Source organism: Aegilops tauschii, chromosome 7 (assembly GCF_002575655.3).
Source record: "Aegilops tauschii subsp. strangulata cultivar AL8/78 chromosome 7, Aet v6.0, whole genome shotgun sequence".
Lineage (NCBI taxonomy): Eukaryota > Viridiplantae > Streptophyta > Magnoliopsida > Poales > Poaceae > Aegilops > Aegilops tauschii.
Window position 1 is genome coordinate 22242030 of NC_053041.3, and position 15718 is coordinate 22257747.

Here is a 15718-nt window from a genome sequence, read left to right on the forward strand (position 1 = left end):
GGGATAATAATATTCTTATTGCTTGATTAGATTGATACATCTCCTCTCCTTATAAAAAGAGGTTTACTTGACTCCTAAGCAAACGATCCTAATAACGATAAGATAATTGGGCTAAGCCCCTAATCTTTACCTAATAATAAAGCAAATTGGGTTTCTTTCGTCCGTCATGGCATTTTTTAGAAAAGTCCCTGTATTTTCTTAAAATCAACCCGCCGTCTGGATTTAAGTCACACCTGAACCGTTATTTTACATTTTTCGAAAACCTCCTTGATGTTTTAGGTAATTCATCCGCGGATCATATTTAAGTCAAACAAATACTTTTTAAAATCATCCATATCTTTTAAACCATAACTCTGATTTGAACAAGTTATATATGAAATTTGATTAAAAAATATGTAGAATATGAATATGATATTATTTTTACCTGTTAAGTATTTTTAAATATTATTTTGGAATATATTTGAGTCAAACCAAATGATTTTCTAAATTATCTATATCTTTTAAACCGTAACTTTGATTTTAACATATTATATATGAAATTTTATTAAAAAAATGTGTGGAATCTAAATATGATGTTAATTTTACCTATTAAATATTTTTAGAATATTGTTATGGAAGCAAACTTATAATTTATAGCGCAAGATTCTTTTTTTCATACCGGTGGCGATCTGGATTGCAAATAACACAGGTAGAAAAAAGCCCTTTAGTCGCGGTTCGCAACAGCCTTTAGTCCCGGCTGTGCAACCGGGACTAAATATGCGCGACTAAAGACCCCCCCCCCCTTAGTCGCGCCTCTTACAGACCGCGACTAAAGGCTTTAGTCCCGGTTCTTTTGGCTGACCGGGACTAAAGGCCCGTCCACGTGGGCGCCCGTGGTCCGTCGGGGCGGAGGACCTTTAGTCCCGGTTCTCGTGGCCAACCGGGACTAAAGGCCTCCTCCGCAGGTTTAGGGTTTTAACCCCCCTAAACCTGGTTTCTTTTTAATTTGGAGTGTTTTATTTCTTTTATATTTTATTTTGTGTTTTATTTTAATTTTGATGAAGTTTCAGTACACATATTCTACGCTACTATATACATGCATATGAAATTTCAAACAAGAAGAATTCAAGAGGAATATATAATATATATTCAATCTCGGGTGACCATATACAACTTCGAACAAGTTTCCATACACAATTAGGATGGATGACCATATACAACTTCGAACAAGTTTCAATCTCGGGTATGCATATAAATTTCTTCGTCCTCGGTATAGTGTTCTCCTTTAGGATTGATGACTTCCCTCATGAAAAATCCTGCTAATTCTTCTTGAATTGGTCGGAAGCGAGCTTCTGGACTAAGCCTCCTCCGCAAGTTATCCGTCGCGTTCCGCACGCTATCCGATGCCTTCCGCTCAGAGGTGTGTCTCCGGATGTTCTCACAAACATAGTATCCACATAGATTGGTCCCCGGTGGCTGCTTATCCACATTAACTAACCTTCTGAAATCTAGCTCATGTTTGAATTCACCGACAATTTCTTCTGAGAACCGTCTCCAAACCCTACAGGGCAAAGAAAATTAAATGAACAAGGGAGTTATTAGTTACTTTATATTAGGAAATGAACGAAAGAGACCGATCGATATAGAGCTCAAATGATTGAAAATAATTACTTTTGCAGCATTTTTCTCATGTCGGCCCAACGCTTTGGATCCGAATCCATAGAGTCCATGATTAGAACTCTGGAGGTGTGAAGTTCAATATTTAGCAGAATCCAGTGGAACCTGCGGACACGTTACATGCACAGTCATGCATAACTCATCGATTAGACATACCATGCATGGAGTAAACAAAAGAGAATGGGCACAAGAGAGAAACACTCACCCAAAATGGTAAGGAAATAGAATATGACTTTTGAGTTGATGCTTTCTAAGAAACTTGTACAAGTCTTTCTCCACGTCTTCGGGGTGATGTTGTAACACATGTCCATTAACGATATGTGGGTCAATGAACCCAACATCATGGATGTTTCTTATTTTGCATTCCCAAATCTTCAATCTGCATAATAGCGTACACAACAATATAGTTAGGACAATATATATATATATATAGTGCAGGCAATGAAGAACGAGATGAGGTAGAAATAAATCACTTACAGAACGTAGCAACTCAGCATAGATTTGTCGAGGTCGCGCAGATTGAACAGCTGGAACAATTCACTCATATGAACTTGTACAGAGTACCGTTTGGTGTGATGCTCATCTGTAACATCCGCATAAACATATTCTTTGTCGGCCCATGTTATGAATTGCTTGTACCAACGTAGCAGATTTCGCATTTGTGGTGGTAGACTCTTTTCCCGCGCAGGCTCGACGAGAGGCCCATTCCGCACATATTGTAATGCTATCTCACATACTGGCGCATCCTCAAGGCCTAAGAAGGCACGAAGAGTCAAACCCATCTCGGACGCTTGTTTCATGGCACTCGCTACAGTCAATCCAAGTGCTGCCGCAGCTGCTATGATCTCGGGGTCCTCTTCCGGACCGGCTTTCACTATGAGCGGGGGGATCGATTGTTTCTTCTGCATCCCGAGCTGATCAACTTGTTTCCCGCTTTTTTTACTTTCTTCTTTCTCCTCCTTCAATATTTTTGCTTGCCTACGAAGTTCATGTCCATAGTCGTCAGGCATATTCAGCTCGGCTTGGGACGGTGTCGTCAAAAAAATCCTTAGCCCACTTCTTTTGCTTCTCAGTGAATACTTGCTTGGGCTCAGGCTCTTTTATCGCCTTCATATCCGCCTTCCATTTCTCATAATCAGCAGACGCGGCCAATTTGGTTTCAGCTTCACTAAGTTCCCAAGGCCTTGGGAGGAGAGGCTTCAGTGATGGCTCTGGTACCCTTGTGGTCTTAGGTACATAAGGGTCCGGGTTAATAGTCCAGGAGCGGGTTTCCTTGCTGTCCGCCTGCTTCTGCTTCTTCGCCCGAGGTGGATTGGGGGGCGTCGTACCCACCGGAGGAGGATTGGGGGGCGTCGTACCCGCCGGAGGTTGTGGATCGGGGGACGGCGTCGAATGGCGTGAAGGAGGTGTAGGTGAACGACCACGACCACCACCACCGCCACCACCGCCACCACCACCATCGGAGGGGGGTGGACTTGCTAGCCTTGGCGCCTCGCCTGGAAACACTATGTACTTGTTTTTCCATAGAATGATCTGGCGCTTGACATCTCCAAGTCTTCTCTCCCCTACGGGTGTAGGTTTGTCAATCTCCAGGTCCTCAAACCCTTGGACTATGTCTTCCACCGTGACACGAGCATAGCCATATGCAATGGGGTTGTTGTGGTGGAGTGCTCCAGGTGTACAGGGTAAAGCACTGCCGCTAGCTACCTTCGTGGAAACGTTCCCCACGGGATAATGCAGATCACATTCTTTCATCTCCTTTACATCATCCACGGTTTAGTGAGGCTCTGGTGCACGAATCTCGATCATCGGTGCATTAGCACCAGGCGGGGCATCCGTGGAAGCCACGCTGCTTCTCCGCTGCTGGCTTCCGCGATCCGCTTCATGATCTTCATGCGGCCCTGCAGCCGATTTTTCTTTTACTAGTTCATGCACGGTCTGCTTCAACTCATGGAGTTCCGATGCAAACTTCGTCATAAGATGTGCATCCCGGTCCGTCTTTCTCTTACGGCTTCTGTAACAGTACGGGTCATTGTCCTGGGAAAACCCTACTTTCCACGGAACTTTGCCTTTGCCTCGTACACGTCCTCCGTGTTCATCATTCCCGAGGGCTATTGTCAGTGCGTCTTTCTCTCTGTTGAACTTGATCAAGCCCTCTTGAGCTTGGGTCATTGCATTAATAAGGGCTTGGGTGGGAGCAAACTGTCTCTGCCGGTGAACACACACCCCTGTCTCTGGGTCTAGCGATCCCACATGCCCGTACCACCAGCTTTTGGCCCTTGGGTCCCATCCCTCTGTATCTAGAGGGATTCCTCGCACCCTCAGGTCCTCCTCCATCTTCTGCCACCTAGGCTCCGAAAGGCGGTATCCTCCTGGCCCCATAATATGATGGAACTTTTTCTTACTCGCATTATCCTTATTTTTTTTCGATATTTCCTTGAAATGCTCCGATTGCTTTTGCCTCACAAATTCTGGCCAATCATCTTTCAGTTTCTCATGTTGTCCATTGAAATCCAGAGTCTTGCCCTTGTTGACATAGTCACGGGTTAAATTTTTCTTGAAGTTCCGGAATGCTTCGCCCATCTTGTGAAGAGCGAACTCTTTAACTAGCCTCCTCCTCTGACGTCCACCCGGAACCTCGTTACCGAATTCATCGACTTTGTTGTATTCCAGAGGTAGAATGAAATGTTCCATAAGCTTTCTCCAGCAATCCTTTTTCGTTCTCTTGTCGACAAAACTGAAACCAAGACGTGCCTTCTTTGGCTCCTTCCATTCCTGGACGGTGATCGGGACGTTGTCTCTAATAACGACTCCGCATTGGTTGATAAACTTTGAGGTGTGCTGTAGGGCTTGCCGGTTTCACTGACAAACTCAATGGCATATGTTTCTCCTGTTTTCATCGCCTTGGATTTGCCACGCTTTGTCGTACTCGATCCGGAGGGCTAAAAAAAGAAAGAGAGTCGCGCGCGTTAATACATATGTATTCACATTTCAGTAAGTTTGTATCACGAGAGGCTCAATGTATATATATACCTCGCCGGAGGTGGTTGCTACTTGCAATTCGAGATCGTCGTTTGTTGACGGTTGACCTCCGTCGACAATGTCCGTTCCTTCACCTTCTTGATCATCGACAATCTCTGTTCCACCGTCAAGGTTCAGAAAAGAAGAGACTACATCCTCTTCTTGCTCATATTCTGAGCCCGGCACATAAGGAATCTCGTTGTTGATGATGCCCATTAAATAACGTTCAGCCTCCGGATCCCTAAGCGGCTCGGCTCTATCGTCCGCCATATGTCACTCCTGCATGTAGTAAAAATTCTTTAAGTATAAAGGAATTAAAAAATAAGATTAAGGGGACATAGAGGAGGAATTAAAAAATAAGATTATTGAGCACTGCCAAGTATTTTGTTTTGTTTTCTTTGTTTTTCTTTTTGGTTTTCATTTGGTTTCTTTCTTCTTCCTTTTTTCTTCTTTTTTTCTTCTTCTTCCTTTTTTCTTCTTTTTTTCTTCTTCTTCCTTTCTTCTTTCTTTCTTCTTCCTTCTTTCTTCTTTCTTTCTTCTTCTTCCTTTCTTCTTCCTTTCTTCTTCTTTTTTTCTTCTTCCTTTTTCTTTCTTTTGGTTTTCATTTGGTTTTCATTTTTTTCTTCTTCCTTTTTCTTTCTTCTTTTTTTCTTCTTCCTTTTTCTTTCTTCTTTTTTTCTTCTTCCTTTTTCTTTCTTCTTTCATTCTTCTTTCTTTTTTTCTTCTTCCTTTTTTTCTTCCTCCTTTTTCTTCTTTCTTTCTTCTTTCTTTTTTTCTTCTTCCTTTTTTTTCTTCTTTCTTTTGGTTTTCATTTGGTTTTCTTTCTTCTTTCTTTTTGGTTTTCATTTGGTTTCTTTTGTTTTGTTTTCTTTTTTTTTTCTTCTTCCTTTTTCTTTCTTCTTCCTTTTTTCTTTTTCCTTTTTCTTTCTTCTTTCTTTCTTCTTTCTTTTCTTCTTTTTTCATTTGGTTTCTTTCTTCTTTCTTTCTTCTTCTTCCTTTTTCTTTCTTCTTTCTTTCTTCTTCTTCCTTTCTTCTTCCTTTCTTCTTCTTTTTTTCTTCTTCCTTTTTCTTTCTTCTTTCTTTTGGTTTTCATTTTTTTCTTCTTCCTTTTTCTTTCTTCTTTTTTTCTTCTTCCTTTTTCTTCTGTTTTCTTTTGTTTTCTTTTGTTTTTCTTCTGTTTTTTTCTTCCTTTTTTCCTTTTTCCTTTTTTCTTCTGTTTTTTTCTTCTGTTTTCTTTTGTTTTCTTTTTTCTTTCTTCTTCCTTTTTCTTTTGTTTTCTTTTTTTCTTCTTTTTTCCTTTTTTCTTCCTTTTTCTTGTTTTTCTTCTGTTTTCTTTTGTTTTCTTCTTCTGTTTTCTTTCTTCTTTCTTCTTCTTCCTTTTCCGGCGGCGGGAGGCGCGCGGAGGACGGCAGGCAGGGGCAGGCGGCGGGCGGCAGGGCGGCGGGCGGCGGGCAAGGGCAGGGGCTGCGGCGGGCAGGGCACGGGCGGCGGCGGCGCTCACTGGGGACGGGGGCGGCGGCGCGCAGGGCTTCGGCGTCGGCGTCGGCGTCGGGGCAGGGCTTCGGCGTCGAGAGAGGAGAATGGGAAGTGGCGGAAACTGCTAAGTGCAGTATATATAGACATACCTTTAGTCCCGGTTGGGGAGGCGGACCGCGACTAAAGGTACCCTTTAGTCGCGGTTGTCACCCTTTAGTCGCGGTCCGCCTCCCCAACCGGGACTAAAGGGTTTTGGCGCCGCTTTCGTTCCCGCGCAGAAAGAGCCTTTAGTCGCGGTTGGGGACAACAACCGCGACTAAAGGGTACCTTTAGTCCCGGTCCGCCTTCCCAACCGGGACTAAAGGCATTGTGCTGCCCGCGTCGAAAGTTTAGTCCCACCTCGCTAGTTGAGAGGGGCGCGTAGTGGTTTATAAGCCCCACTGCCGCTCCCCTCTTGAGCGCCTCTCCATTGCAGGCTTACGGGCCTAATTGTCACTGCTATGCCTGATGGGCCTACTAGGCCTTCTGCGGGTCTGAATCCTGGCCCATCGATGGGTTTCTAGTCGTATTCAGGCCGTGGTGGCCGAGTAGGTGGCATATTTTTTATTTTTTGCCTGTTTTTTGTTTTCTTTTTTGCTTTATTTATTTTGTTTTGTTTCTACTTACAACAAAAAACTTATTTATTTTAAAATCTTAAAAATACAATTATATATCAAAAAAATCAGAAAAATAAAACTAATTCATTTTAAAATCTTAAAAATACAAATAATATATCAAAAAAATCAGAAAAATAAAACTAATTCATTTTAAAATCTTAAAAATACAATTATATATCAAAAAAATCAGAAAAATAAAACTAATTCATTTTAAAATCTTAAAAATACAAATAATATATCAAAAAATTTAGTTCATCGATCCCTTGAAGGTTTGACAAAAGGTTTGATACATCATTCAGTTCATCGACCAAATACAAAGTTTGGTACAATAAATTATTACACATCAATTCTTCCCTTGTGTCCCTGCTTGCTTACGATTGTGCCGTATCCATGGAGCATCCTCATCATTTAACTTAATGCTTGGGTCAGTGTTCACTTTGAAGGGCGGAATTTCACCAAACATATTATAATCTTCTGACATGTCTGTCTTGTCCTCCACTCCCACGATGTTTCTTTTCCCTGAAAGAACAATGTGGCGCTTTGGATCATCGCATGATGTACTGATCGTTTTCTTATCTTTCCGTTTCCTCAGTTTGCTACTCATGTCCTTCAAATAAAAAACCTGAGCGACATCTTTGGCAAGGACGAATGGTTCGTCAAGGTAACCAAGATTGTTAAAATCCACCATTGTCATTCCGTATTGCTCGTCCACCTTTACCCCACCTCCTGTTAGCTTGAACCATTTGCACCGGAACAAAGGGACCTTAAAGGAGGGTCCATAGTCAAGTTCCCATATCTCCTCTATGTAACCATAATATGTGACCTTTCGCCCATTCTCGGTTGCTGCATCAAAGCGGACACCAGTGTTTTGGTTGGTGCTCTTTTTATCTTGGGCGATGGTGTAAAATGTATTCCCATTTATCTCGTACCCTTGGAAAATCGTTATAGTCGAAGATGGTTTCTTGGCCAACATGTACAGCTGATCTCCAACATCATTGTCATTCATTAAATGTTTTCGCAACCAACTGCCGAAAGTCTCCATGTGGGCCTTTCTAATCCAGGATTCAAGCTTCCCCGGGTTGTCCGAGCGTAAAATATTCTTGTGTTGCTCGAAGTACGGAGCCACAAAGCTGGAATTTTGCAGAACTGTGTGGTGTGCTTCAGTCATAGAATGACCGTCCATACATATCGTGGATTTCCTTCCGATCTTGCCTTTTCCACTTAGTCTCCCCTCGTGCCGCGATTGAGGAATACCAATCGGCTTAAGGTCAGGAACATAGTCAATACAGAACTCAATTACCTCCTCATTTCCATAGCCCTTGACGATGCTTCCTTCTGGCCTAGCACGGTTACGAACATATTTCTTTAATACTCCCATGAACCTCTCAAAGGGGAACATATTGTGTAGAAATACAAGACCGAGAATGGAAATCTCTTCGACTAGGTGGAGCAGGAGGTGCGTCATAATATCGAAGAAGGATGGTGGGAACACCAACTCGAAACTGACAAGGCATTGGACCACATCGTTCTGTAACCGTGGTAGATCTTCTGGATTGATTACCTTCTGAGAGATTGCATTGAGGAATGCACATAGCTTCACAATGGCTACTCGAACATTTTCCGGTAGGAGCCCCCTCAAAGCAATCGGAAGCAATTGCGTCATAATCACGTGGCAGTCGTGAGACTTCAGGTTTTGGAACCTTTTCTCCGCCGTGTTTATTATTCCCTTTATATTCGACGAGAAGCCAGACGGGACCTTCATACTGCTCAGGCATTATAAAAAAATGACCTTCTCTTCTTTGGTAAGAGCGTAGCTGGCACGACCTTGAAACCATTCCGGATGCCGGTCATCTGGGTCTTTCAAAAGTTGCTGGTCCTGCCGTGCTTCCTTTGTATCATTTGTCTTCCCATACACGCCCAAGAAGCTTAGCAGGTTCACGCAAATATTCTTCGTAACATGCATCACGTCGATTGCAGAGCGGACATCTAGGACTTTCCAATATTCTAGCTCCCAAAATATAGATTTCTTCTTCCACATGGGTGCATGCCCGTCAACTCCCCGCGGAACTGCTTGTCCGCCAGGACCCTTTCCAAAGATGACTTTCAAATCCTTGACCATATGAAATATCTCAGCACCAGTACGTTCCGCAGGCTTCGGCCGGTGATCTGCCTTGCCGTTGAAATGCTTGCCTTTCTTTCTTACGTTATGATTTCGGGGAAGAAATCGACGATGACCCAGGTACACGTTCTTCTTACAATTAACCAAATGTACACTTTCAGTCTCATGTAAGCAGTGCGTGCATGCATTGTATCCCTTATTTTTCTATCCCGAAAGGTTACTGAGAGCAGGCCAATCGTTGATGGTTACAAAAAGCAATGCTCGTAGGTCAAATTCCTCTCCTTTGTGCTCATCCCAGACACGTACACCAGGTCTGGCCCACAACTGTAAAAGTTCATCAACTAATGGCCTTAGGTACACATCGATGTCGTTCCCGGGTTACTTTGGACCTTGGATGAGCACTGGCATCATAATGAACTTCCGCTTCATGCACAACCAAGGAGGAAGGTTGTAGATGCATAGAGTCACGGGCCAGGTGCTATGGCTGGAGCTCTGCTTGCCAAAAGGATTCATGCCATCAGTACTTAGACCAAATCTTATGTTCCTTGCGTCAGCTGCAAAATCTTTGAACACTCTGTCGATCTTTCTCCATTGCGTTCCATCAGCGGGGTGTCTCAACTCCCCGTCGGACTTACGGTCCTCTTTGTGCCATCGCAACGACTTGGCATGCTTTTTGTTCATGAACAGACGTTTCAACCGTGGTATTATAGGAGCATACCACATCACCTTGGCGGGAACCCTCTTCCTGGGTTTCTCGCCCTCAACATCGTCACCAGGGTCATCGCCTCTGATCTTATAACGCAATGCAGTGCATACAGGGCATTCATTCAAATTCTCGTATTCACCGCGGTAGAGGATGCAGTCGTTAATGCATGCATGTATCTTCAGAACCTCTAAACCTAGAGGGCAGACAACCTTCTTTGCTTCGTACGTACTGGCGGGCAACTCGTTATTCTTCGGAAACATATTCTTCAACATTTTCAGCAAATTTTCAAATGATGAGTCATCTACACCTTCCTGTGCCTTCCATTTTAGCAAATCCAGTGTGCAGCCCAGCTTTTTCAGACTATTATCGCATCCTGGATACAACGAATTTTTGTGATCCTCTAACATGCGATCCAAATTCTCCCTATCCTTGTCAGTTTCGCAGCGTCTCCGTGCATCAGCAATGGTCCGACCAAGATCATCAGCGGGCTCATCATGTGCCTCTTCTTCACCTTCACCTAACCCTTCCCCACCTTCAGCATCATCCTCCATGAAAGTATCACCGAAATGATCATGATAGTTGTCATCGATATCATCCCCTTCTTCATCTTCTTCCATTCTAACCCCTCTTTCTCCATGCTTGGTCCAACAATTATAGCTTGGCATGAAACCGGGCCGAAGCAGGCGCATGTGAACGTCTCTTGAGGAGGAGTAACCCTTCTGATTCTTACAGACAGCACATGGACAGATAATAAAACCTTGCTGCTTGTTCGCATTTGCCACTACGAGGAAATCTTTCAAACCCGTAGTGAACTCGCCGGAGAGTCGGGGACCGTACATCCATTGCCGATTCATCTGCATTATTATTATATAAAGTATATAATTAACCATCATGCATTTGTTAAACTAACTAGCTAGAAATAATACAAATTAAACAATGAACTACACACATGCATATTTTATCAATGACACATGAAAGGTTCAAGTTGCTAACCGCGATCGCGGAGGAAAAATAAATGAGAAAGCTCAAGTGTGGCTCGGACACTTCATATCATGTTTGTTTCAGGCTCTCGGGCATTTCATCGAACACCTTGTGTGCATAGGAGGAACCAAAAGCAAACCCACCACCCCCTTCTGAAAATTGTGAAGTGAGCTGAGTGAAGTGAAGTGAGCTGAGTCCTATATATAGGGATGGGCCTTTAGTCCCGGTTGGCCTGGCCAACCGCGACTAAAGGCCTTCGGGGACCTTTAGTCCCGGTTGGCCAGGCCAACCGGGACTAAAGCCCCTCCTGTCCGCCAGCTGTCGACCGAGCGCGCTGGGCCCAGATAGTTGGTCGCGGGTCTCCTCCCGAACCGCGACTAAAGGCCCCTTTTGTCGCGGTTCGATTGTTTTGGGGACTAATGGGGGCGTATGGAAGCCTCTTTTTCTACTAGTGTAAACACCCCACTATAACCATATACGGAAAAGAAGACATCGATAACTACACATGCATACCTCTGAAAAATGTCGCAGGGGAAAACAACAGATTTCTCATCGCGAGAGTGAGAGAGAGAGAGCGAGAGAGAGAGAGAGAGAGAGAGAGAGAGAGAGAGAGAGACGCCTTAGGATTAACCATATTCAACACACGTTTTTGTTATTTTGTATGAACACCGAGGCCATCGCCGACGAGGGTGAGAAGGAGGATAAGCGGCAACACAAATATGATGCCTTGCAAAAATAAAGGAGATGGACCTACTGTGGTCTTGAGTGATGGTTGTTGAGTTAAGAGCGTGTGTTATGTTTTCTCTCCCGTTGCAACGCACGGGCTCTTTTGCTAGTAATGATAAGATAACTTGGGCCACAACCCACTGGGCTAAACCCCTAATGTGCCGGTCATAACACTAATGGTGTATGGTTTGTGAGTAATTCATGCTCATTTTATTTAAATAAGATGTGATGTAATGACATTTTGCGCAGCTTATGAAGGTTGTTTTGTTGTTGTCGGTTTCATGGAAATGACTATTTTCCCAGTATGAACTCCAAATCAACAAAATGAAAATGAGAGAGAGTGCAAATATACAAGTTCTATCCATGATTAATCACTTGAGTTGATGGCCAGTTGCCGGCAGCCAAAGTAAACTTGTACCATAACGCATTATGAACGACAATTATATGGCTACAATATGAGATCTCCAGGTTTACACTAGTTATATATATCTATATAATCAACTTGGCAAGGTTACGACAAAAAGTATAAGGTGTAATCTGTTGGAAAACATAGTAGAAAACAAAAAATTATAAGATCATGATCCCATGAACACTATTAAGATGCATAAGAGGTTTAGATCGGATCATTACCAACCTCGAGTTACAGTGGAAGAACACTTGGTGTAGATCGTTGATGAAGTCCCTCGAACCGTTCACGAACGGTCCCTCGAACCGGAGACCGAAAGCATGGACTCTCTACGGATTGCAGGCATTCAGGATTCACGATCCGGCAGCGCTTCGCCGTCCAGTGCTAATCGTCGTCGGAGAATTAGACGAGGGAGAAGAGAACCTCACGGTGCTTCTCTATTATGAGGATTAGACATAACTAGAACTTGTGTCCCGAAACTATTCCGAGAATATTTTCTCATAACTCTCACTCCACTAACACTCAAAAGATCGTTATTCCCTTAAGCATGTGACCCTGTAGGTTCAGTAAAATATAGATATGAAGGAAACTCCCTTTCGCTCAATGATCAATAATGAAACCGTGGACATTCGTATTGAAACCTATGAATACACGAATGATATGCGAGTGAACCTTTGGTTATCATATGCTATTCCCTTTGCTTCACGATGCCTTATAAAACCCGGGGTGAGATGTATCTGTATTCTCTTGAGTCATTCTCATGCTCACTATACCAGTCTACTCATTATCAGTTTTGTTCTTCTTTCTCGTTGACATGTTCCGGCATCGTTGTTACCTAGTCACTTGTGTCTGACCAGACGATGGTGGGTGTCATCATATCGAGAGGGCCCTAAGAATATCTCTTCATTGTTGGAGGAGGAAATCACACTCTTGAGCTATCCAACCCCTTGTCAAACTTACCAAGGAACCTATAAGTTCTCCTTATGATAACCGTGTTACAGCTAACGTTTGAGCATCTCAAAGTTCATCGTTCGGTAAGAAGCGGCTACGATACTCTCATGGTCTAAGAAACTAAAGCATACGTTAACTCTCTGTGGTATATCAATAGACTTGTGACACAATTCAATATGATCGTTCTTCTAACGTCATACTCTCAATGTTGTTTTGGGACTTGTTACACTTAACGATATCCCAAGATCCGGAAAACATGATCAACATATAATACTTGAGCTATTCCTAGGGCGAGACTAGGAATCAGCTTTTACTGTTTGTCCTTCCACACATGCACGCTTATGAGTTTCCACCGAATCACATATTTCAAGATCATAGCAGTTATAGCATAGAATATGAACTCTTAATTATAAAAGTGAAAATAAATAATACAATATTATTGCCTCTAGGGCATATTTCCAACATAATCTTATGGTAGGCAATTGTACATTGTATCGTATGAAAAGCACTATGAGTGCATATATAATACTTTTCCAAAAGAAAGTTGCACGAGTATCATAAGGTAACAAAACATAATAGTCTTGCTATTTTATGACCCGCGAGACCTCCCTTCGGAAAATTATAAGGCACTCAATTATTTATATATCCTTGGAGCACACAACAATCCACAACATATATTAGAGCATTTGGGAGCACAACCTTACGGGTAGACCTCAATGACAGCTCGAGCTCCAACTTTCTTGAAAATCTTATATTCGCTGAAACCTGCTTTCATGAAGATGTCGCTCCAGTCCTTTTCATCCCGCTGCCGGCCTCTCGTCATCACCAGCTTCAACATATCCACCAGGTGATGGGTTTCCAGCATCAGCCCCGAAGCCGAGCTAAGGACAATATCTATCACAATGACTTTTCCTCCTGCGCCTCGGGGAGGAATGGCCTTCTTGCATTGTGCCAAGATCTTGATGCAATCCTCGTCGCTCCACAAGTGCAGGACAGACTACCATGCACGGATAAACTTCTGTAAGGTTAATCAAAACTAGCAAGAAAATATGAATTGAATCAAATTGTTACTTCAAACAGAACAACTAATCATTTTTGGTCGGCGTTCTCTATTGGGTTTCACCCATGGATCATGAACACACGCATGAAACACTAAACATTGGAGGCCACAACGACATGGCGGCTTTATCGTGCAATGGTCGTTGCAAGATTCCATGTTGCCTGTTGATATCATGCACCCCCATCACAATCTTGCGAGCGTGCGACTAGAAACCAAATCCAATGACATATACTGGATTGTGCTACATGCATGACTACATGGAGAACGTTCGTTCGCTTACGACCAGCTACGTAAGTCCTAATATGACTCAAACTCGACCAAGTTAACTAGTAGTCCCTCTGTTTCTTTGTCTACTTCACATATTAGATTTGTCTTTGAATCAAACTTTGTAAACAGTTTAATAAAATTCATATAAAATATATCAACGTTTACAACACCAAATAAGTACAATATGAAAATATCTACTCCCTCTGTACACTAATATAAGACGTTTTCGATCACTATTTTAATGATCTAAAATGTCTAATATTAGTTTACGGAGGTAGAACATGATATATCTAATAATACTGATTTGGTATTATAAATTTAATATATTTTTCTATAAGTTTGGCCAAACTTTAAAATGTGTAACTTAAGAAAAACCTAATATATGAGCATGTGGGACGAGATGGAAGATGGCACATTCATAAATACCTTGAGCAACACAGCTTGAGCAGGTGGGACGACGTGGAAGATGTCACCAGCAACATACTTAACCACACCTTCAGTCGGAGCTTTGTCGATGACCTTTGGCAGGTCCAGCACAGTGCACTTGATCTGCGGATAGGCCCTAACGATGGCCCTCGCCGTCGTGCCGTCACCACCACACAAGTCAGTCAGAGATTCAAGTCCCTGGAACAGGTCATGGCACTGCCGGAGCACAAGACCGATCCCCATATGGTTATGGGAAGCCTTGGCCTCATGGACCAGTTTATCCATCTCCGGGTCGAGGAGCGCCATGCTGTCGTCGAAGATGGTCGCGCCGTGCAAGTCCTCGAACGGTGAAGGCACCGGCCCGTCAAAGTCCTTCCTGAACCAGTCCGCCAGCCCGAATGCCGCCTCCACGTAGTACCGCGAGGAGGCCACACGCACGATGGCCGTCTGGCAGGCGTCGCCGTCGATGTGGACGCCGTCCACCAGGAGGTACGATATCGGGTTGAGGCGGTACGTCGTCCCCGCGTCCGGGGTGTCGAAGACGCCCGCCGTGGCCAGCTGATACAGAAGGCGGCCGAGGAGCGACAGCTTGGACGGGGGCAGGGACAGCGCGGCGATCAGGTCGGTGGGCGACGCGGTGCCGCCGAGGCCGTGGATGGCCGTGGGGATGCCTAGCTCGACCGCGCACCGGAGCGCCATGGGCGTGAGGTAGCACAGGGTGTGGCGCCATAGGTCGGCCTGCGCCTTGAGCAGCTCAGCGTCGGTGGGGACGGCCATCTTCTCGGTCTGAGCTGCCATGATCGTCTATCTCTCTCTCAGACCTCGGTGCTGCTGTGTTGTGCTCCTGCACTTGTGCTAATTATATAGGGGGGGACTAACGTATACATATAACTGTATGTCTTTTAGTTCTCGTGGAACACGAGGTTGATAGGGACATAGGGTAGAGCATCGTATACGGGAAGACTTACATTCCGCTTGTCTGCTGAAGAGTAACCAAGACATCTCATAGTGGAAGTATCGTAAAAGCGAACACGAATAATAGTCAATTGTTGGCTATGTCTTGTGAACATGTCATCCATAGCCAATTTAAAAGTTTGCATATATAGTTGTAAACAGTAAATATGCAGTCTCACAAAGTTTGCTACTGGGTTTGGAACTCGTGATGTTGCTCAGACACTCATGACACATGTGATTGCCGCCCTTCGTTATTCCTATGATTTAGCTAGCAACCTTTGTTAGATTTATGGTCCCTGCATCTTATTATTAG

General features: G+C 43.7%; 1 protein-coding gene across 2 annotated transcripts; it reads right to left on the reverse strand.

The window, feature by feature from the left end:
- Positions 1-13108: 13108 nt before the first annotated feature.
- Positions 13109-15306, reverse strand: LOC109763021 (daphnetin O-methyltransferase 1). Of its 2 annotated transcripts, XM_073505138.1 has the most exons (3): positions 15165-15304; positions 14452-15122; positions 13109-13695 (listed from the first exon to the last, which is right to left on the reverse strand). In XM_073505138.1, the coding sequence occupies exons 1-3, from the start codon at positions 15247-15249 to the stop codon at positions 13399-13401; spliced, it is 1053 nt and encodes a 350-aa protein (XP_073361239.1). In that variant the 5' UTR covers positions 15250-15304; the 3' UTR covers positions 13109-13398. The 2 variants fall into 2 exon arrangements, with proteins under 2 accessions (XP_073361239.1, XP_020177482.1); XM_020321893.3 differs by having other exon boundaries at positions 14452-15306.
- Between the last annotated feature and the right edge of the window lie 412 nt (positions 15307-15718).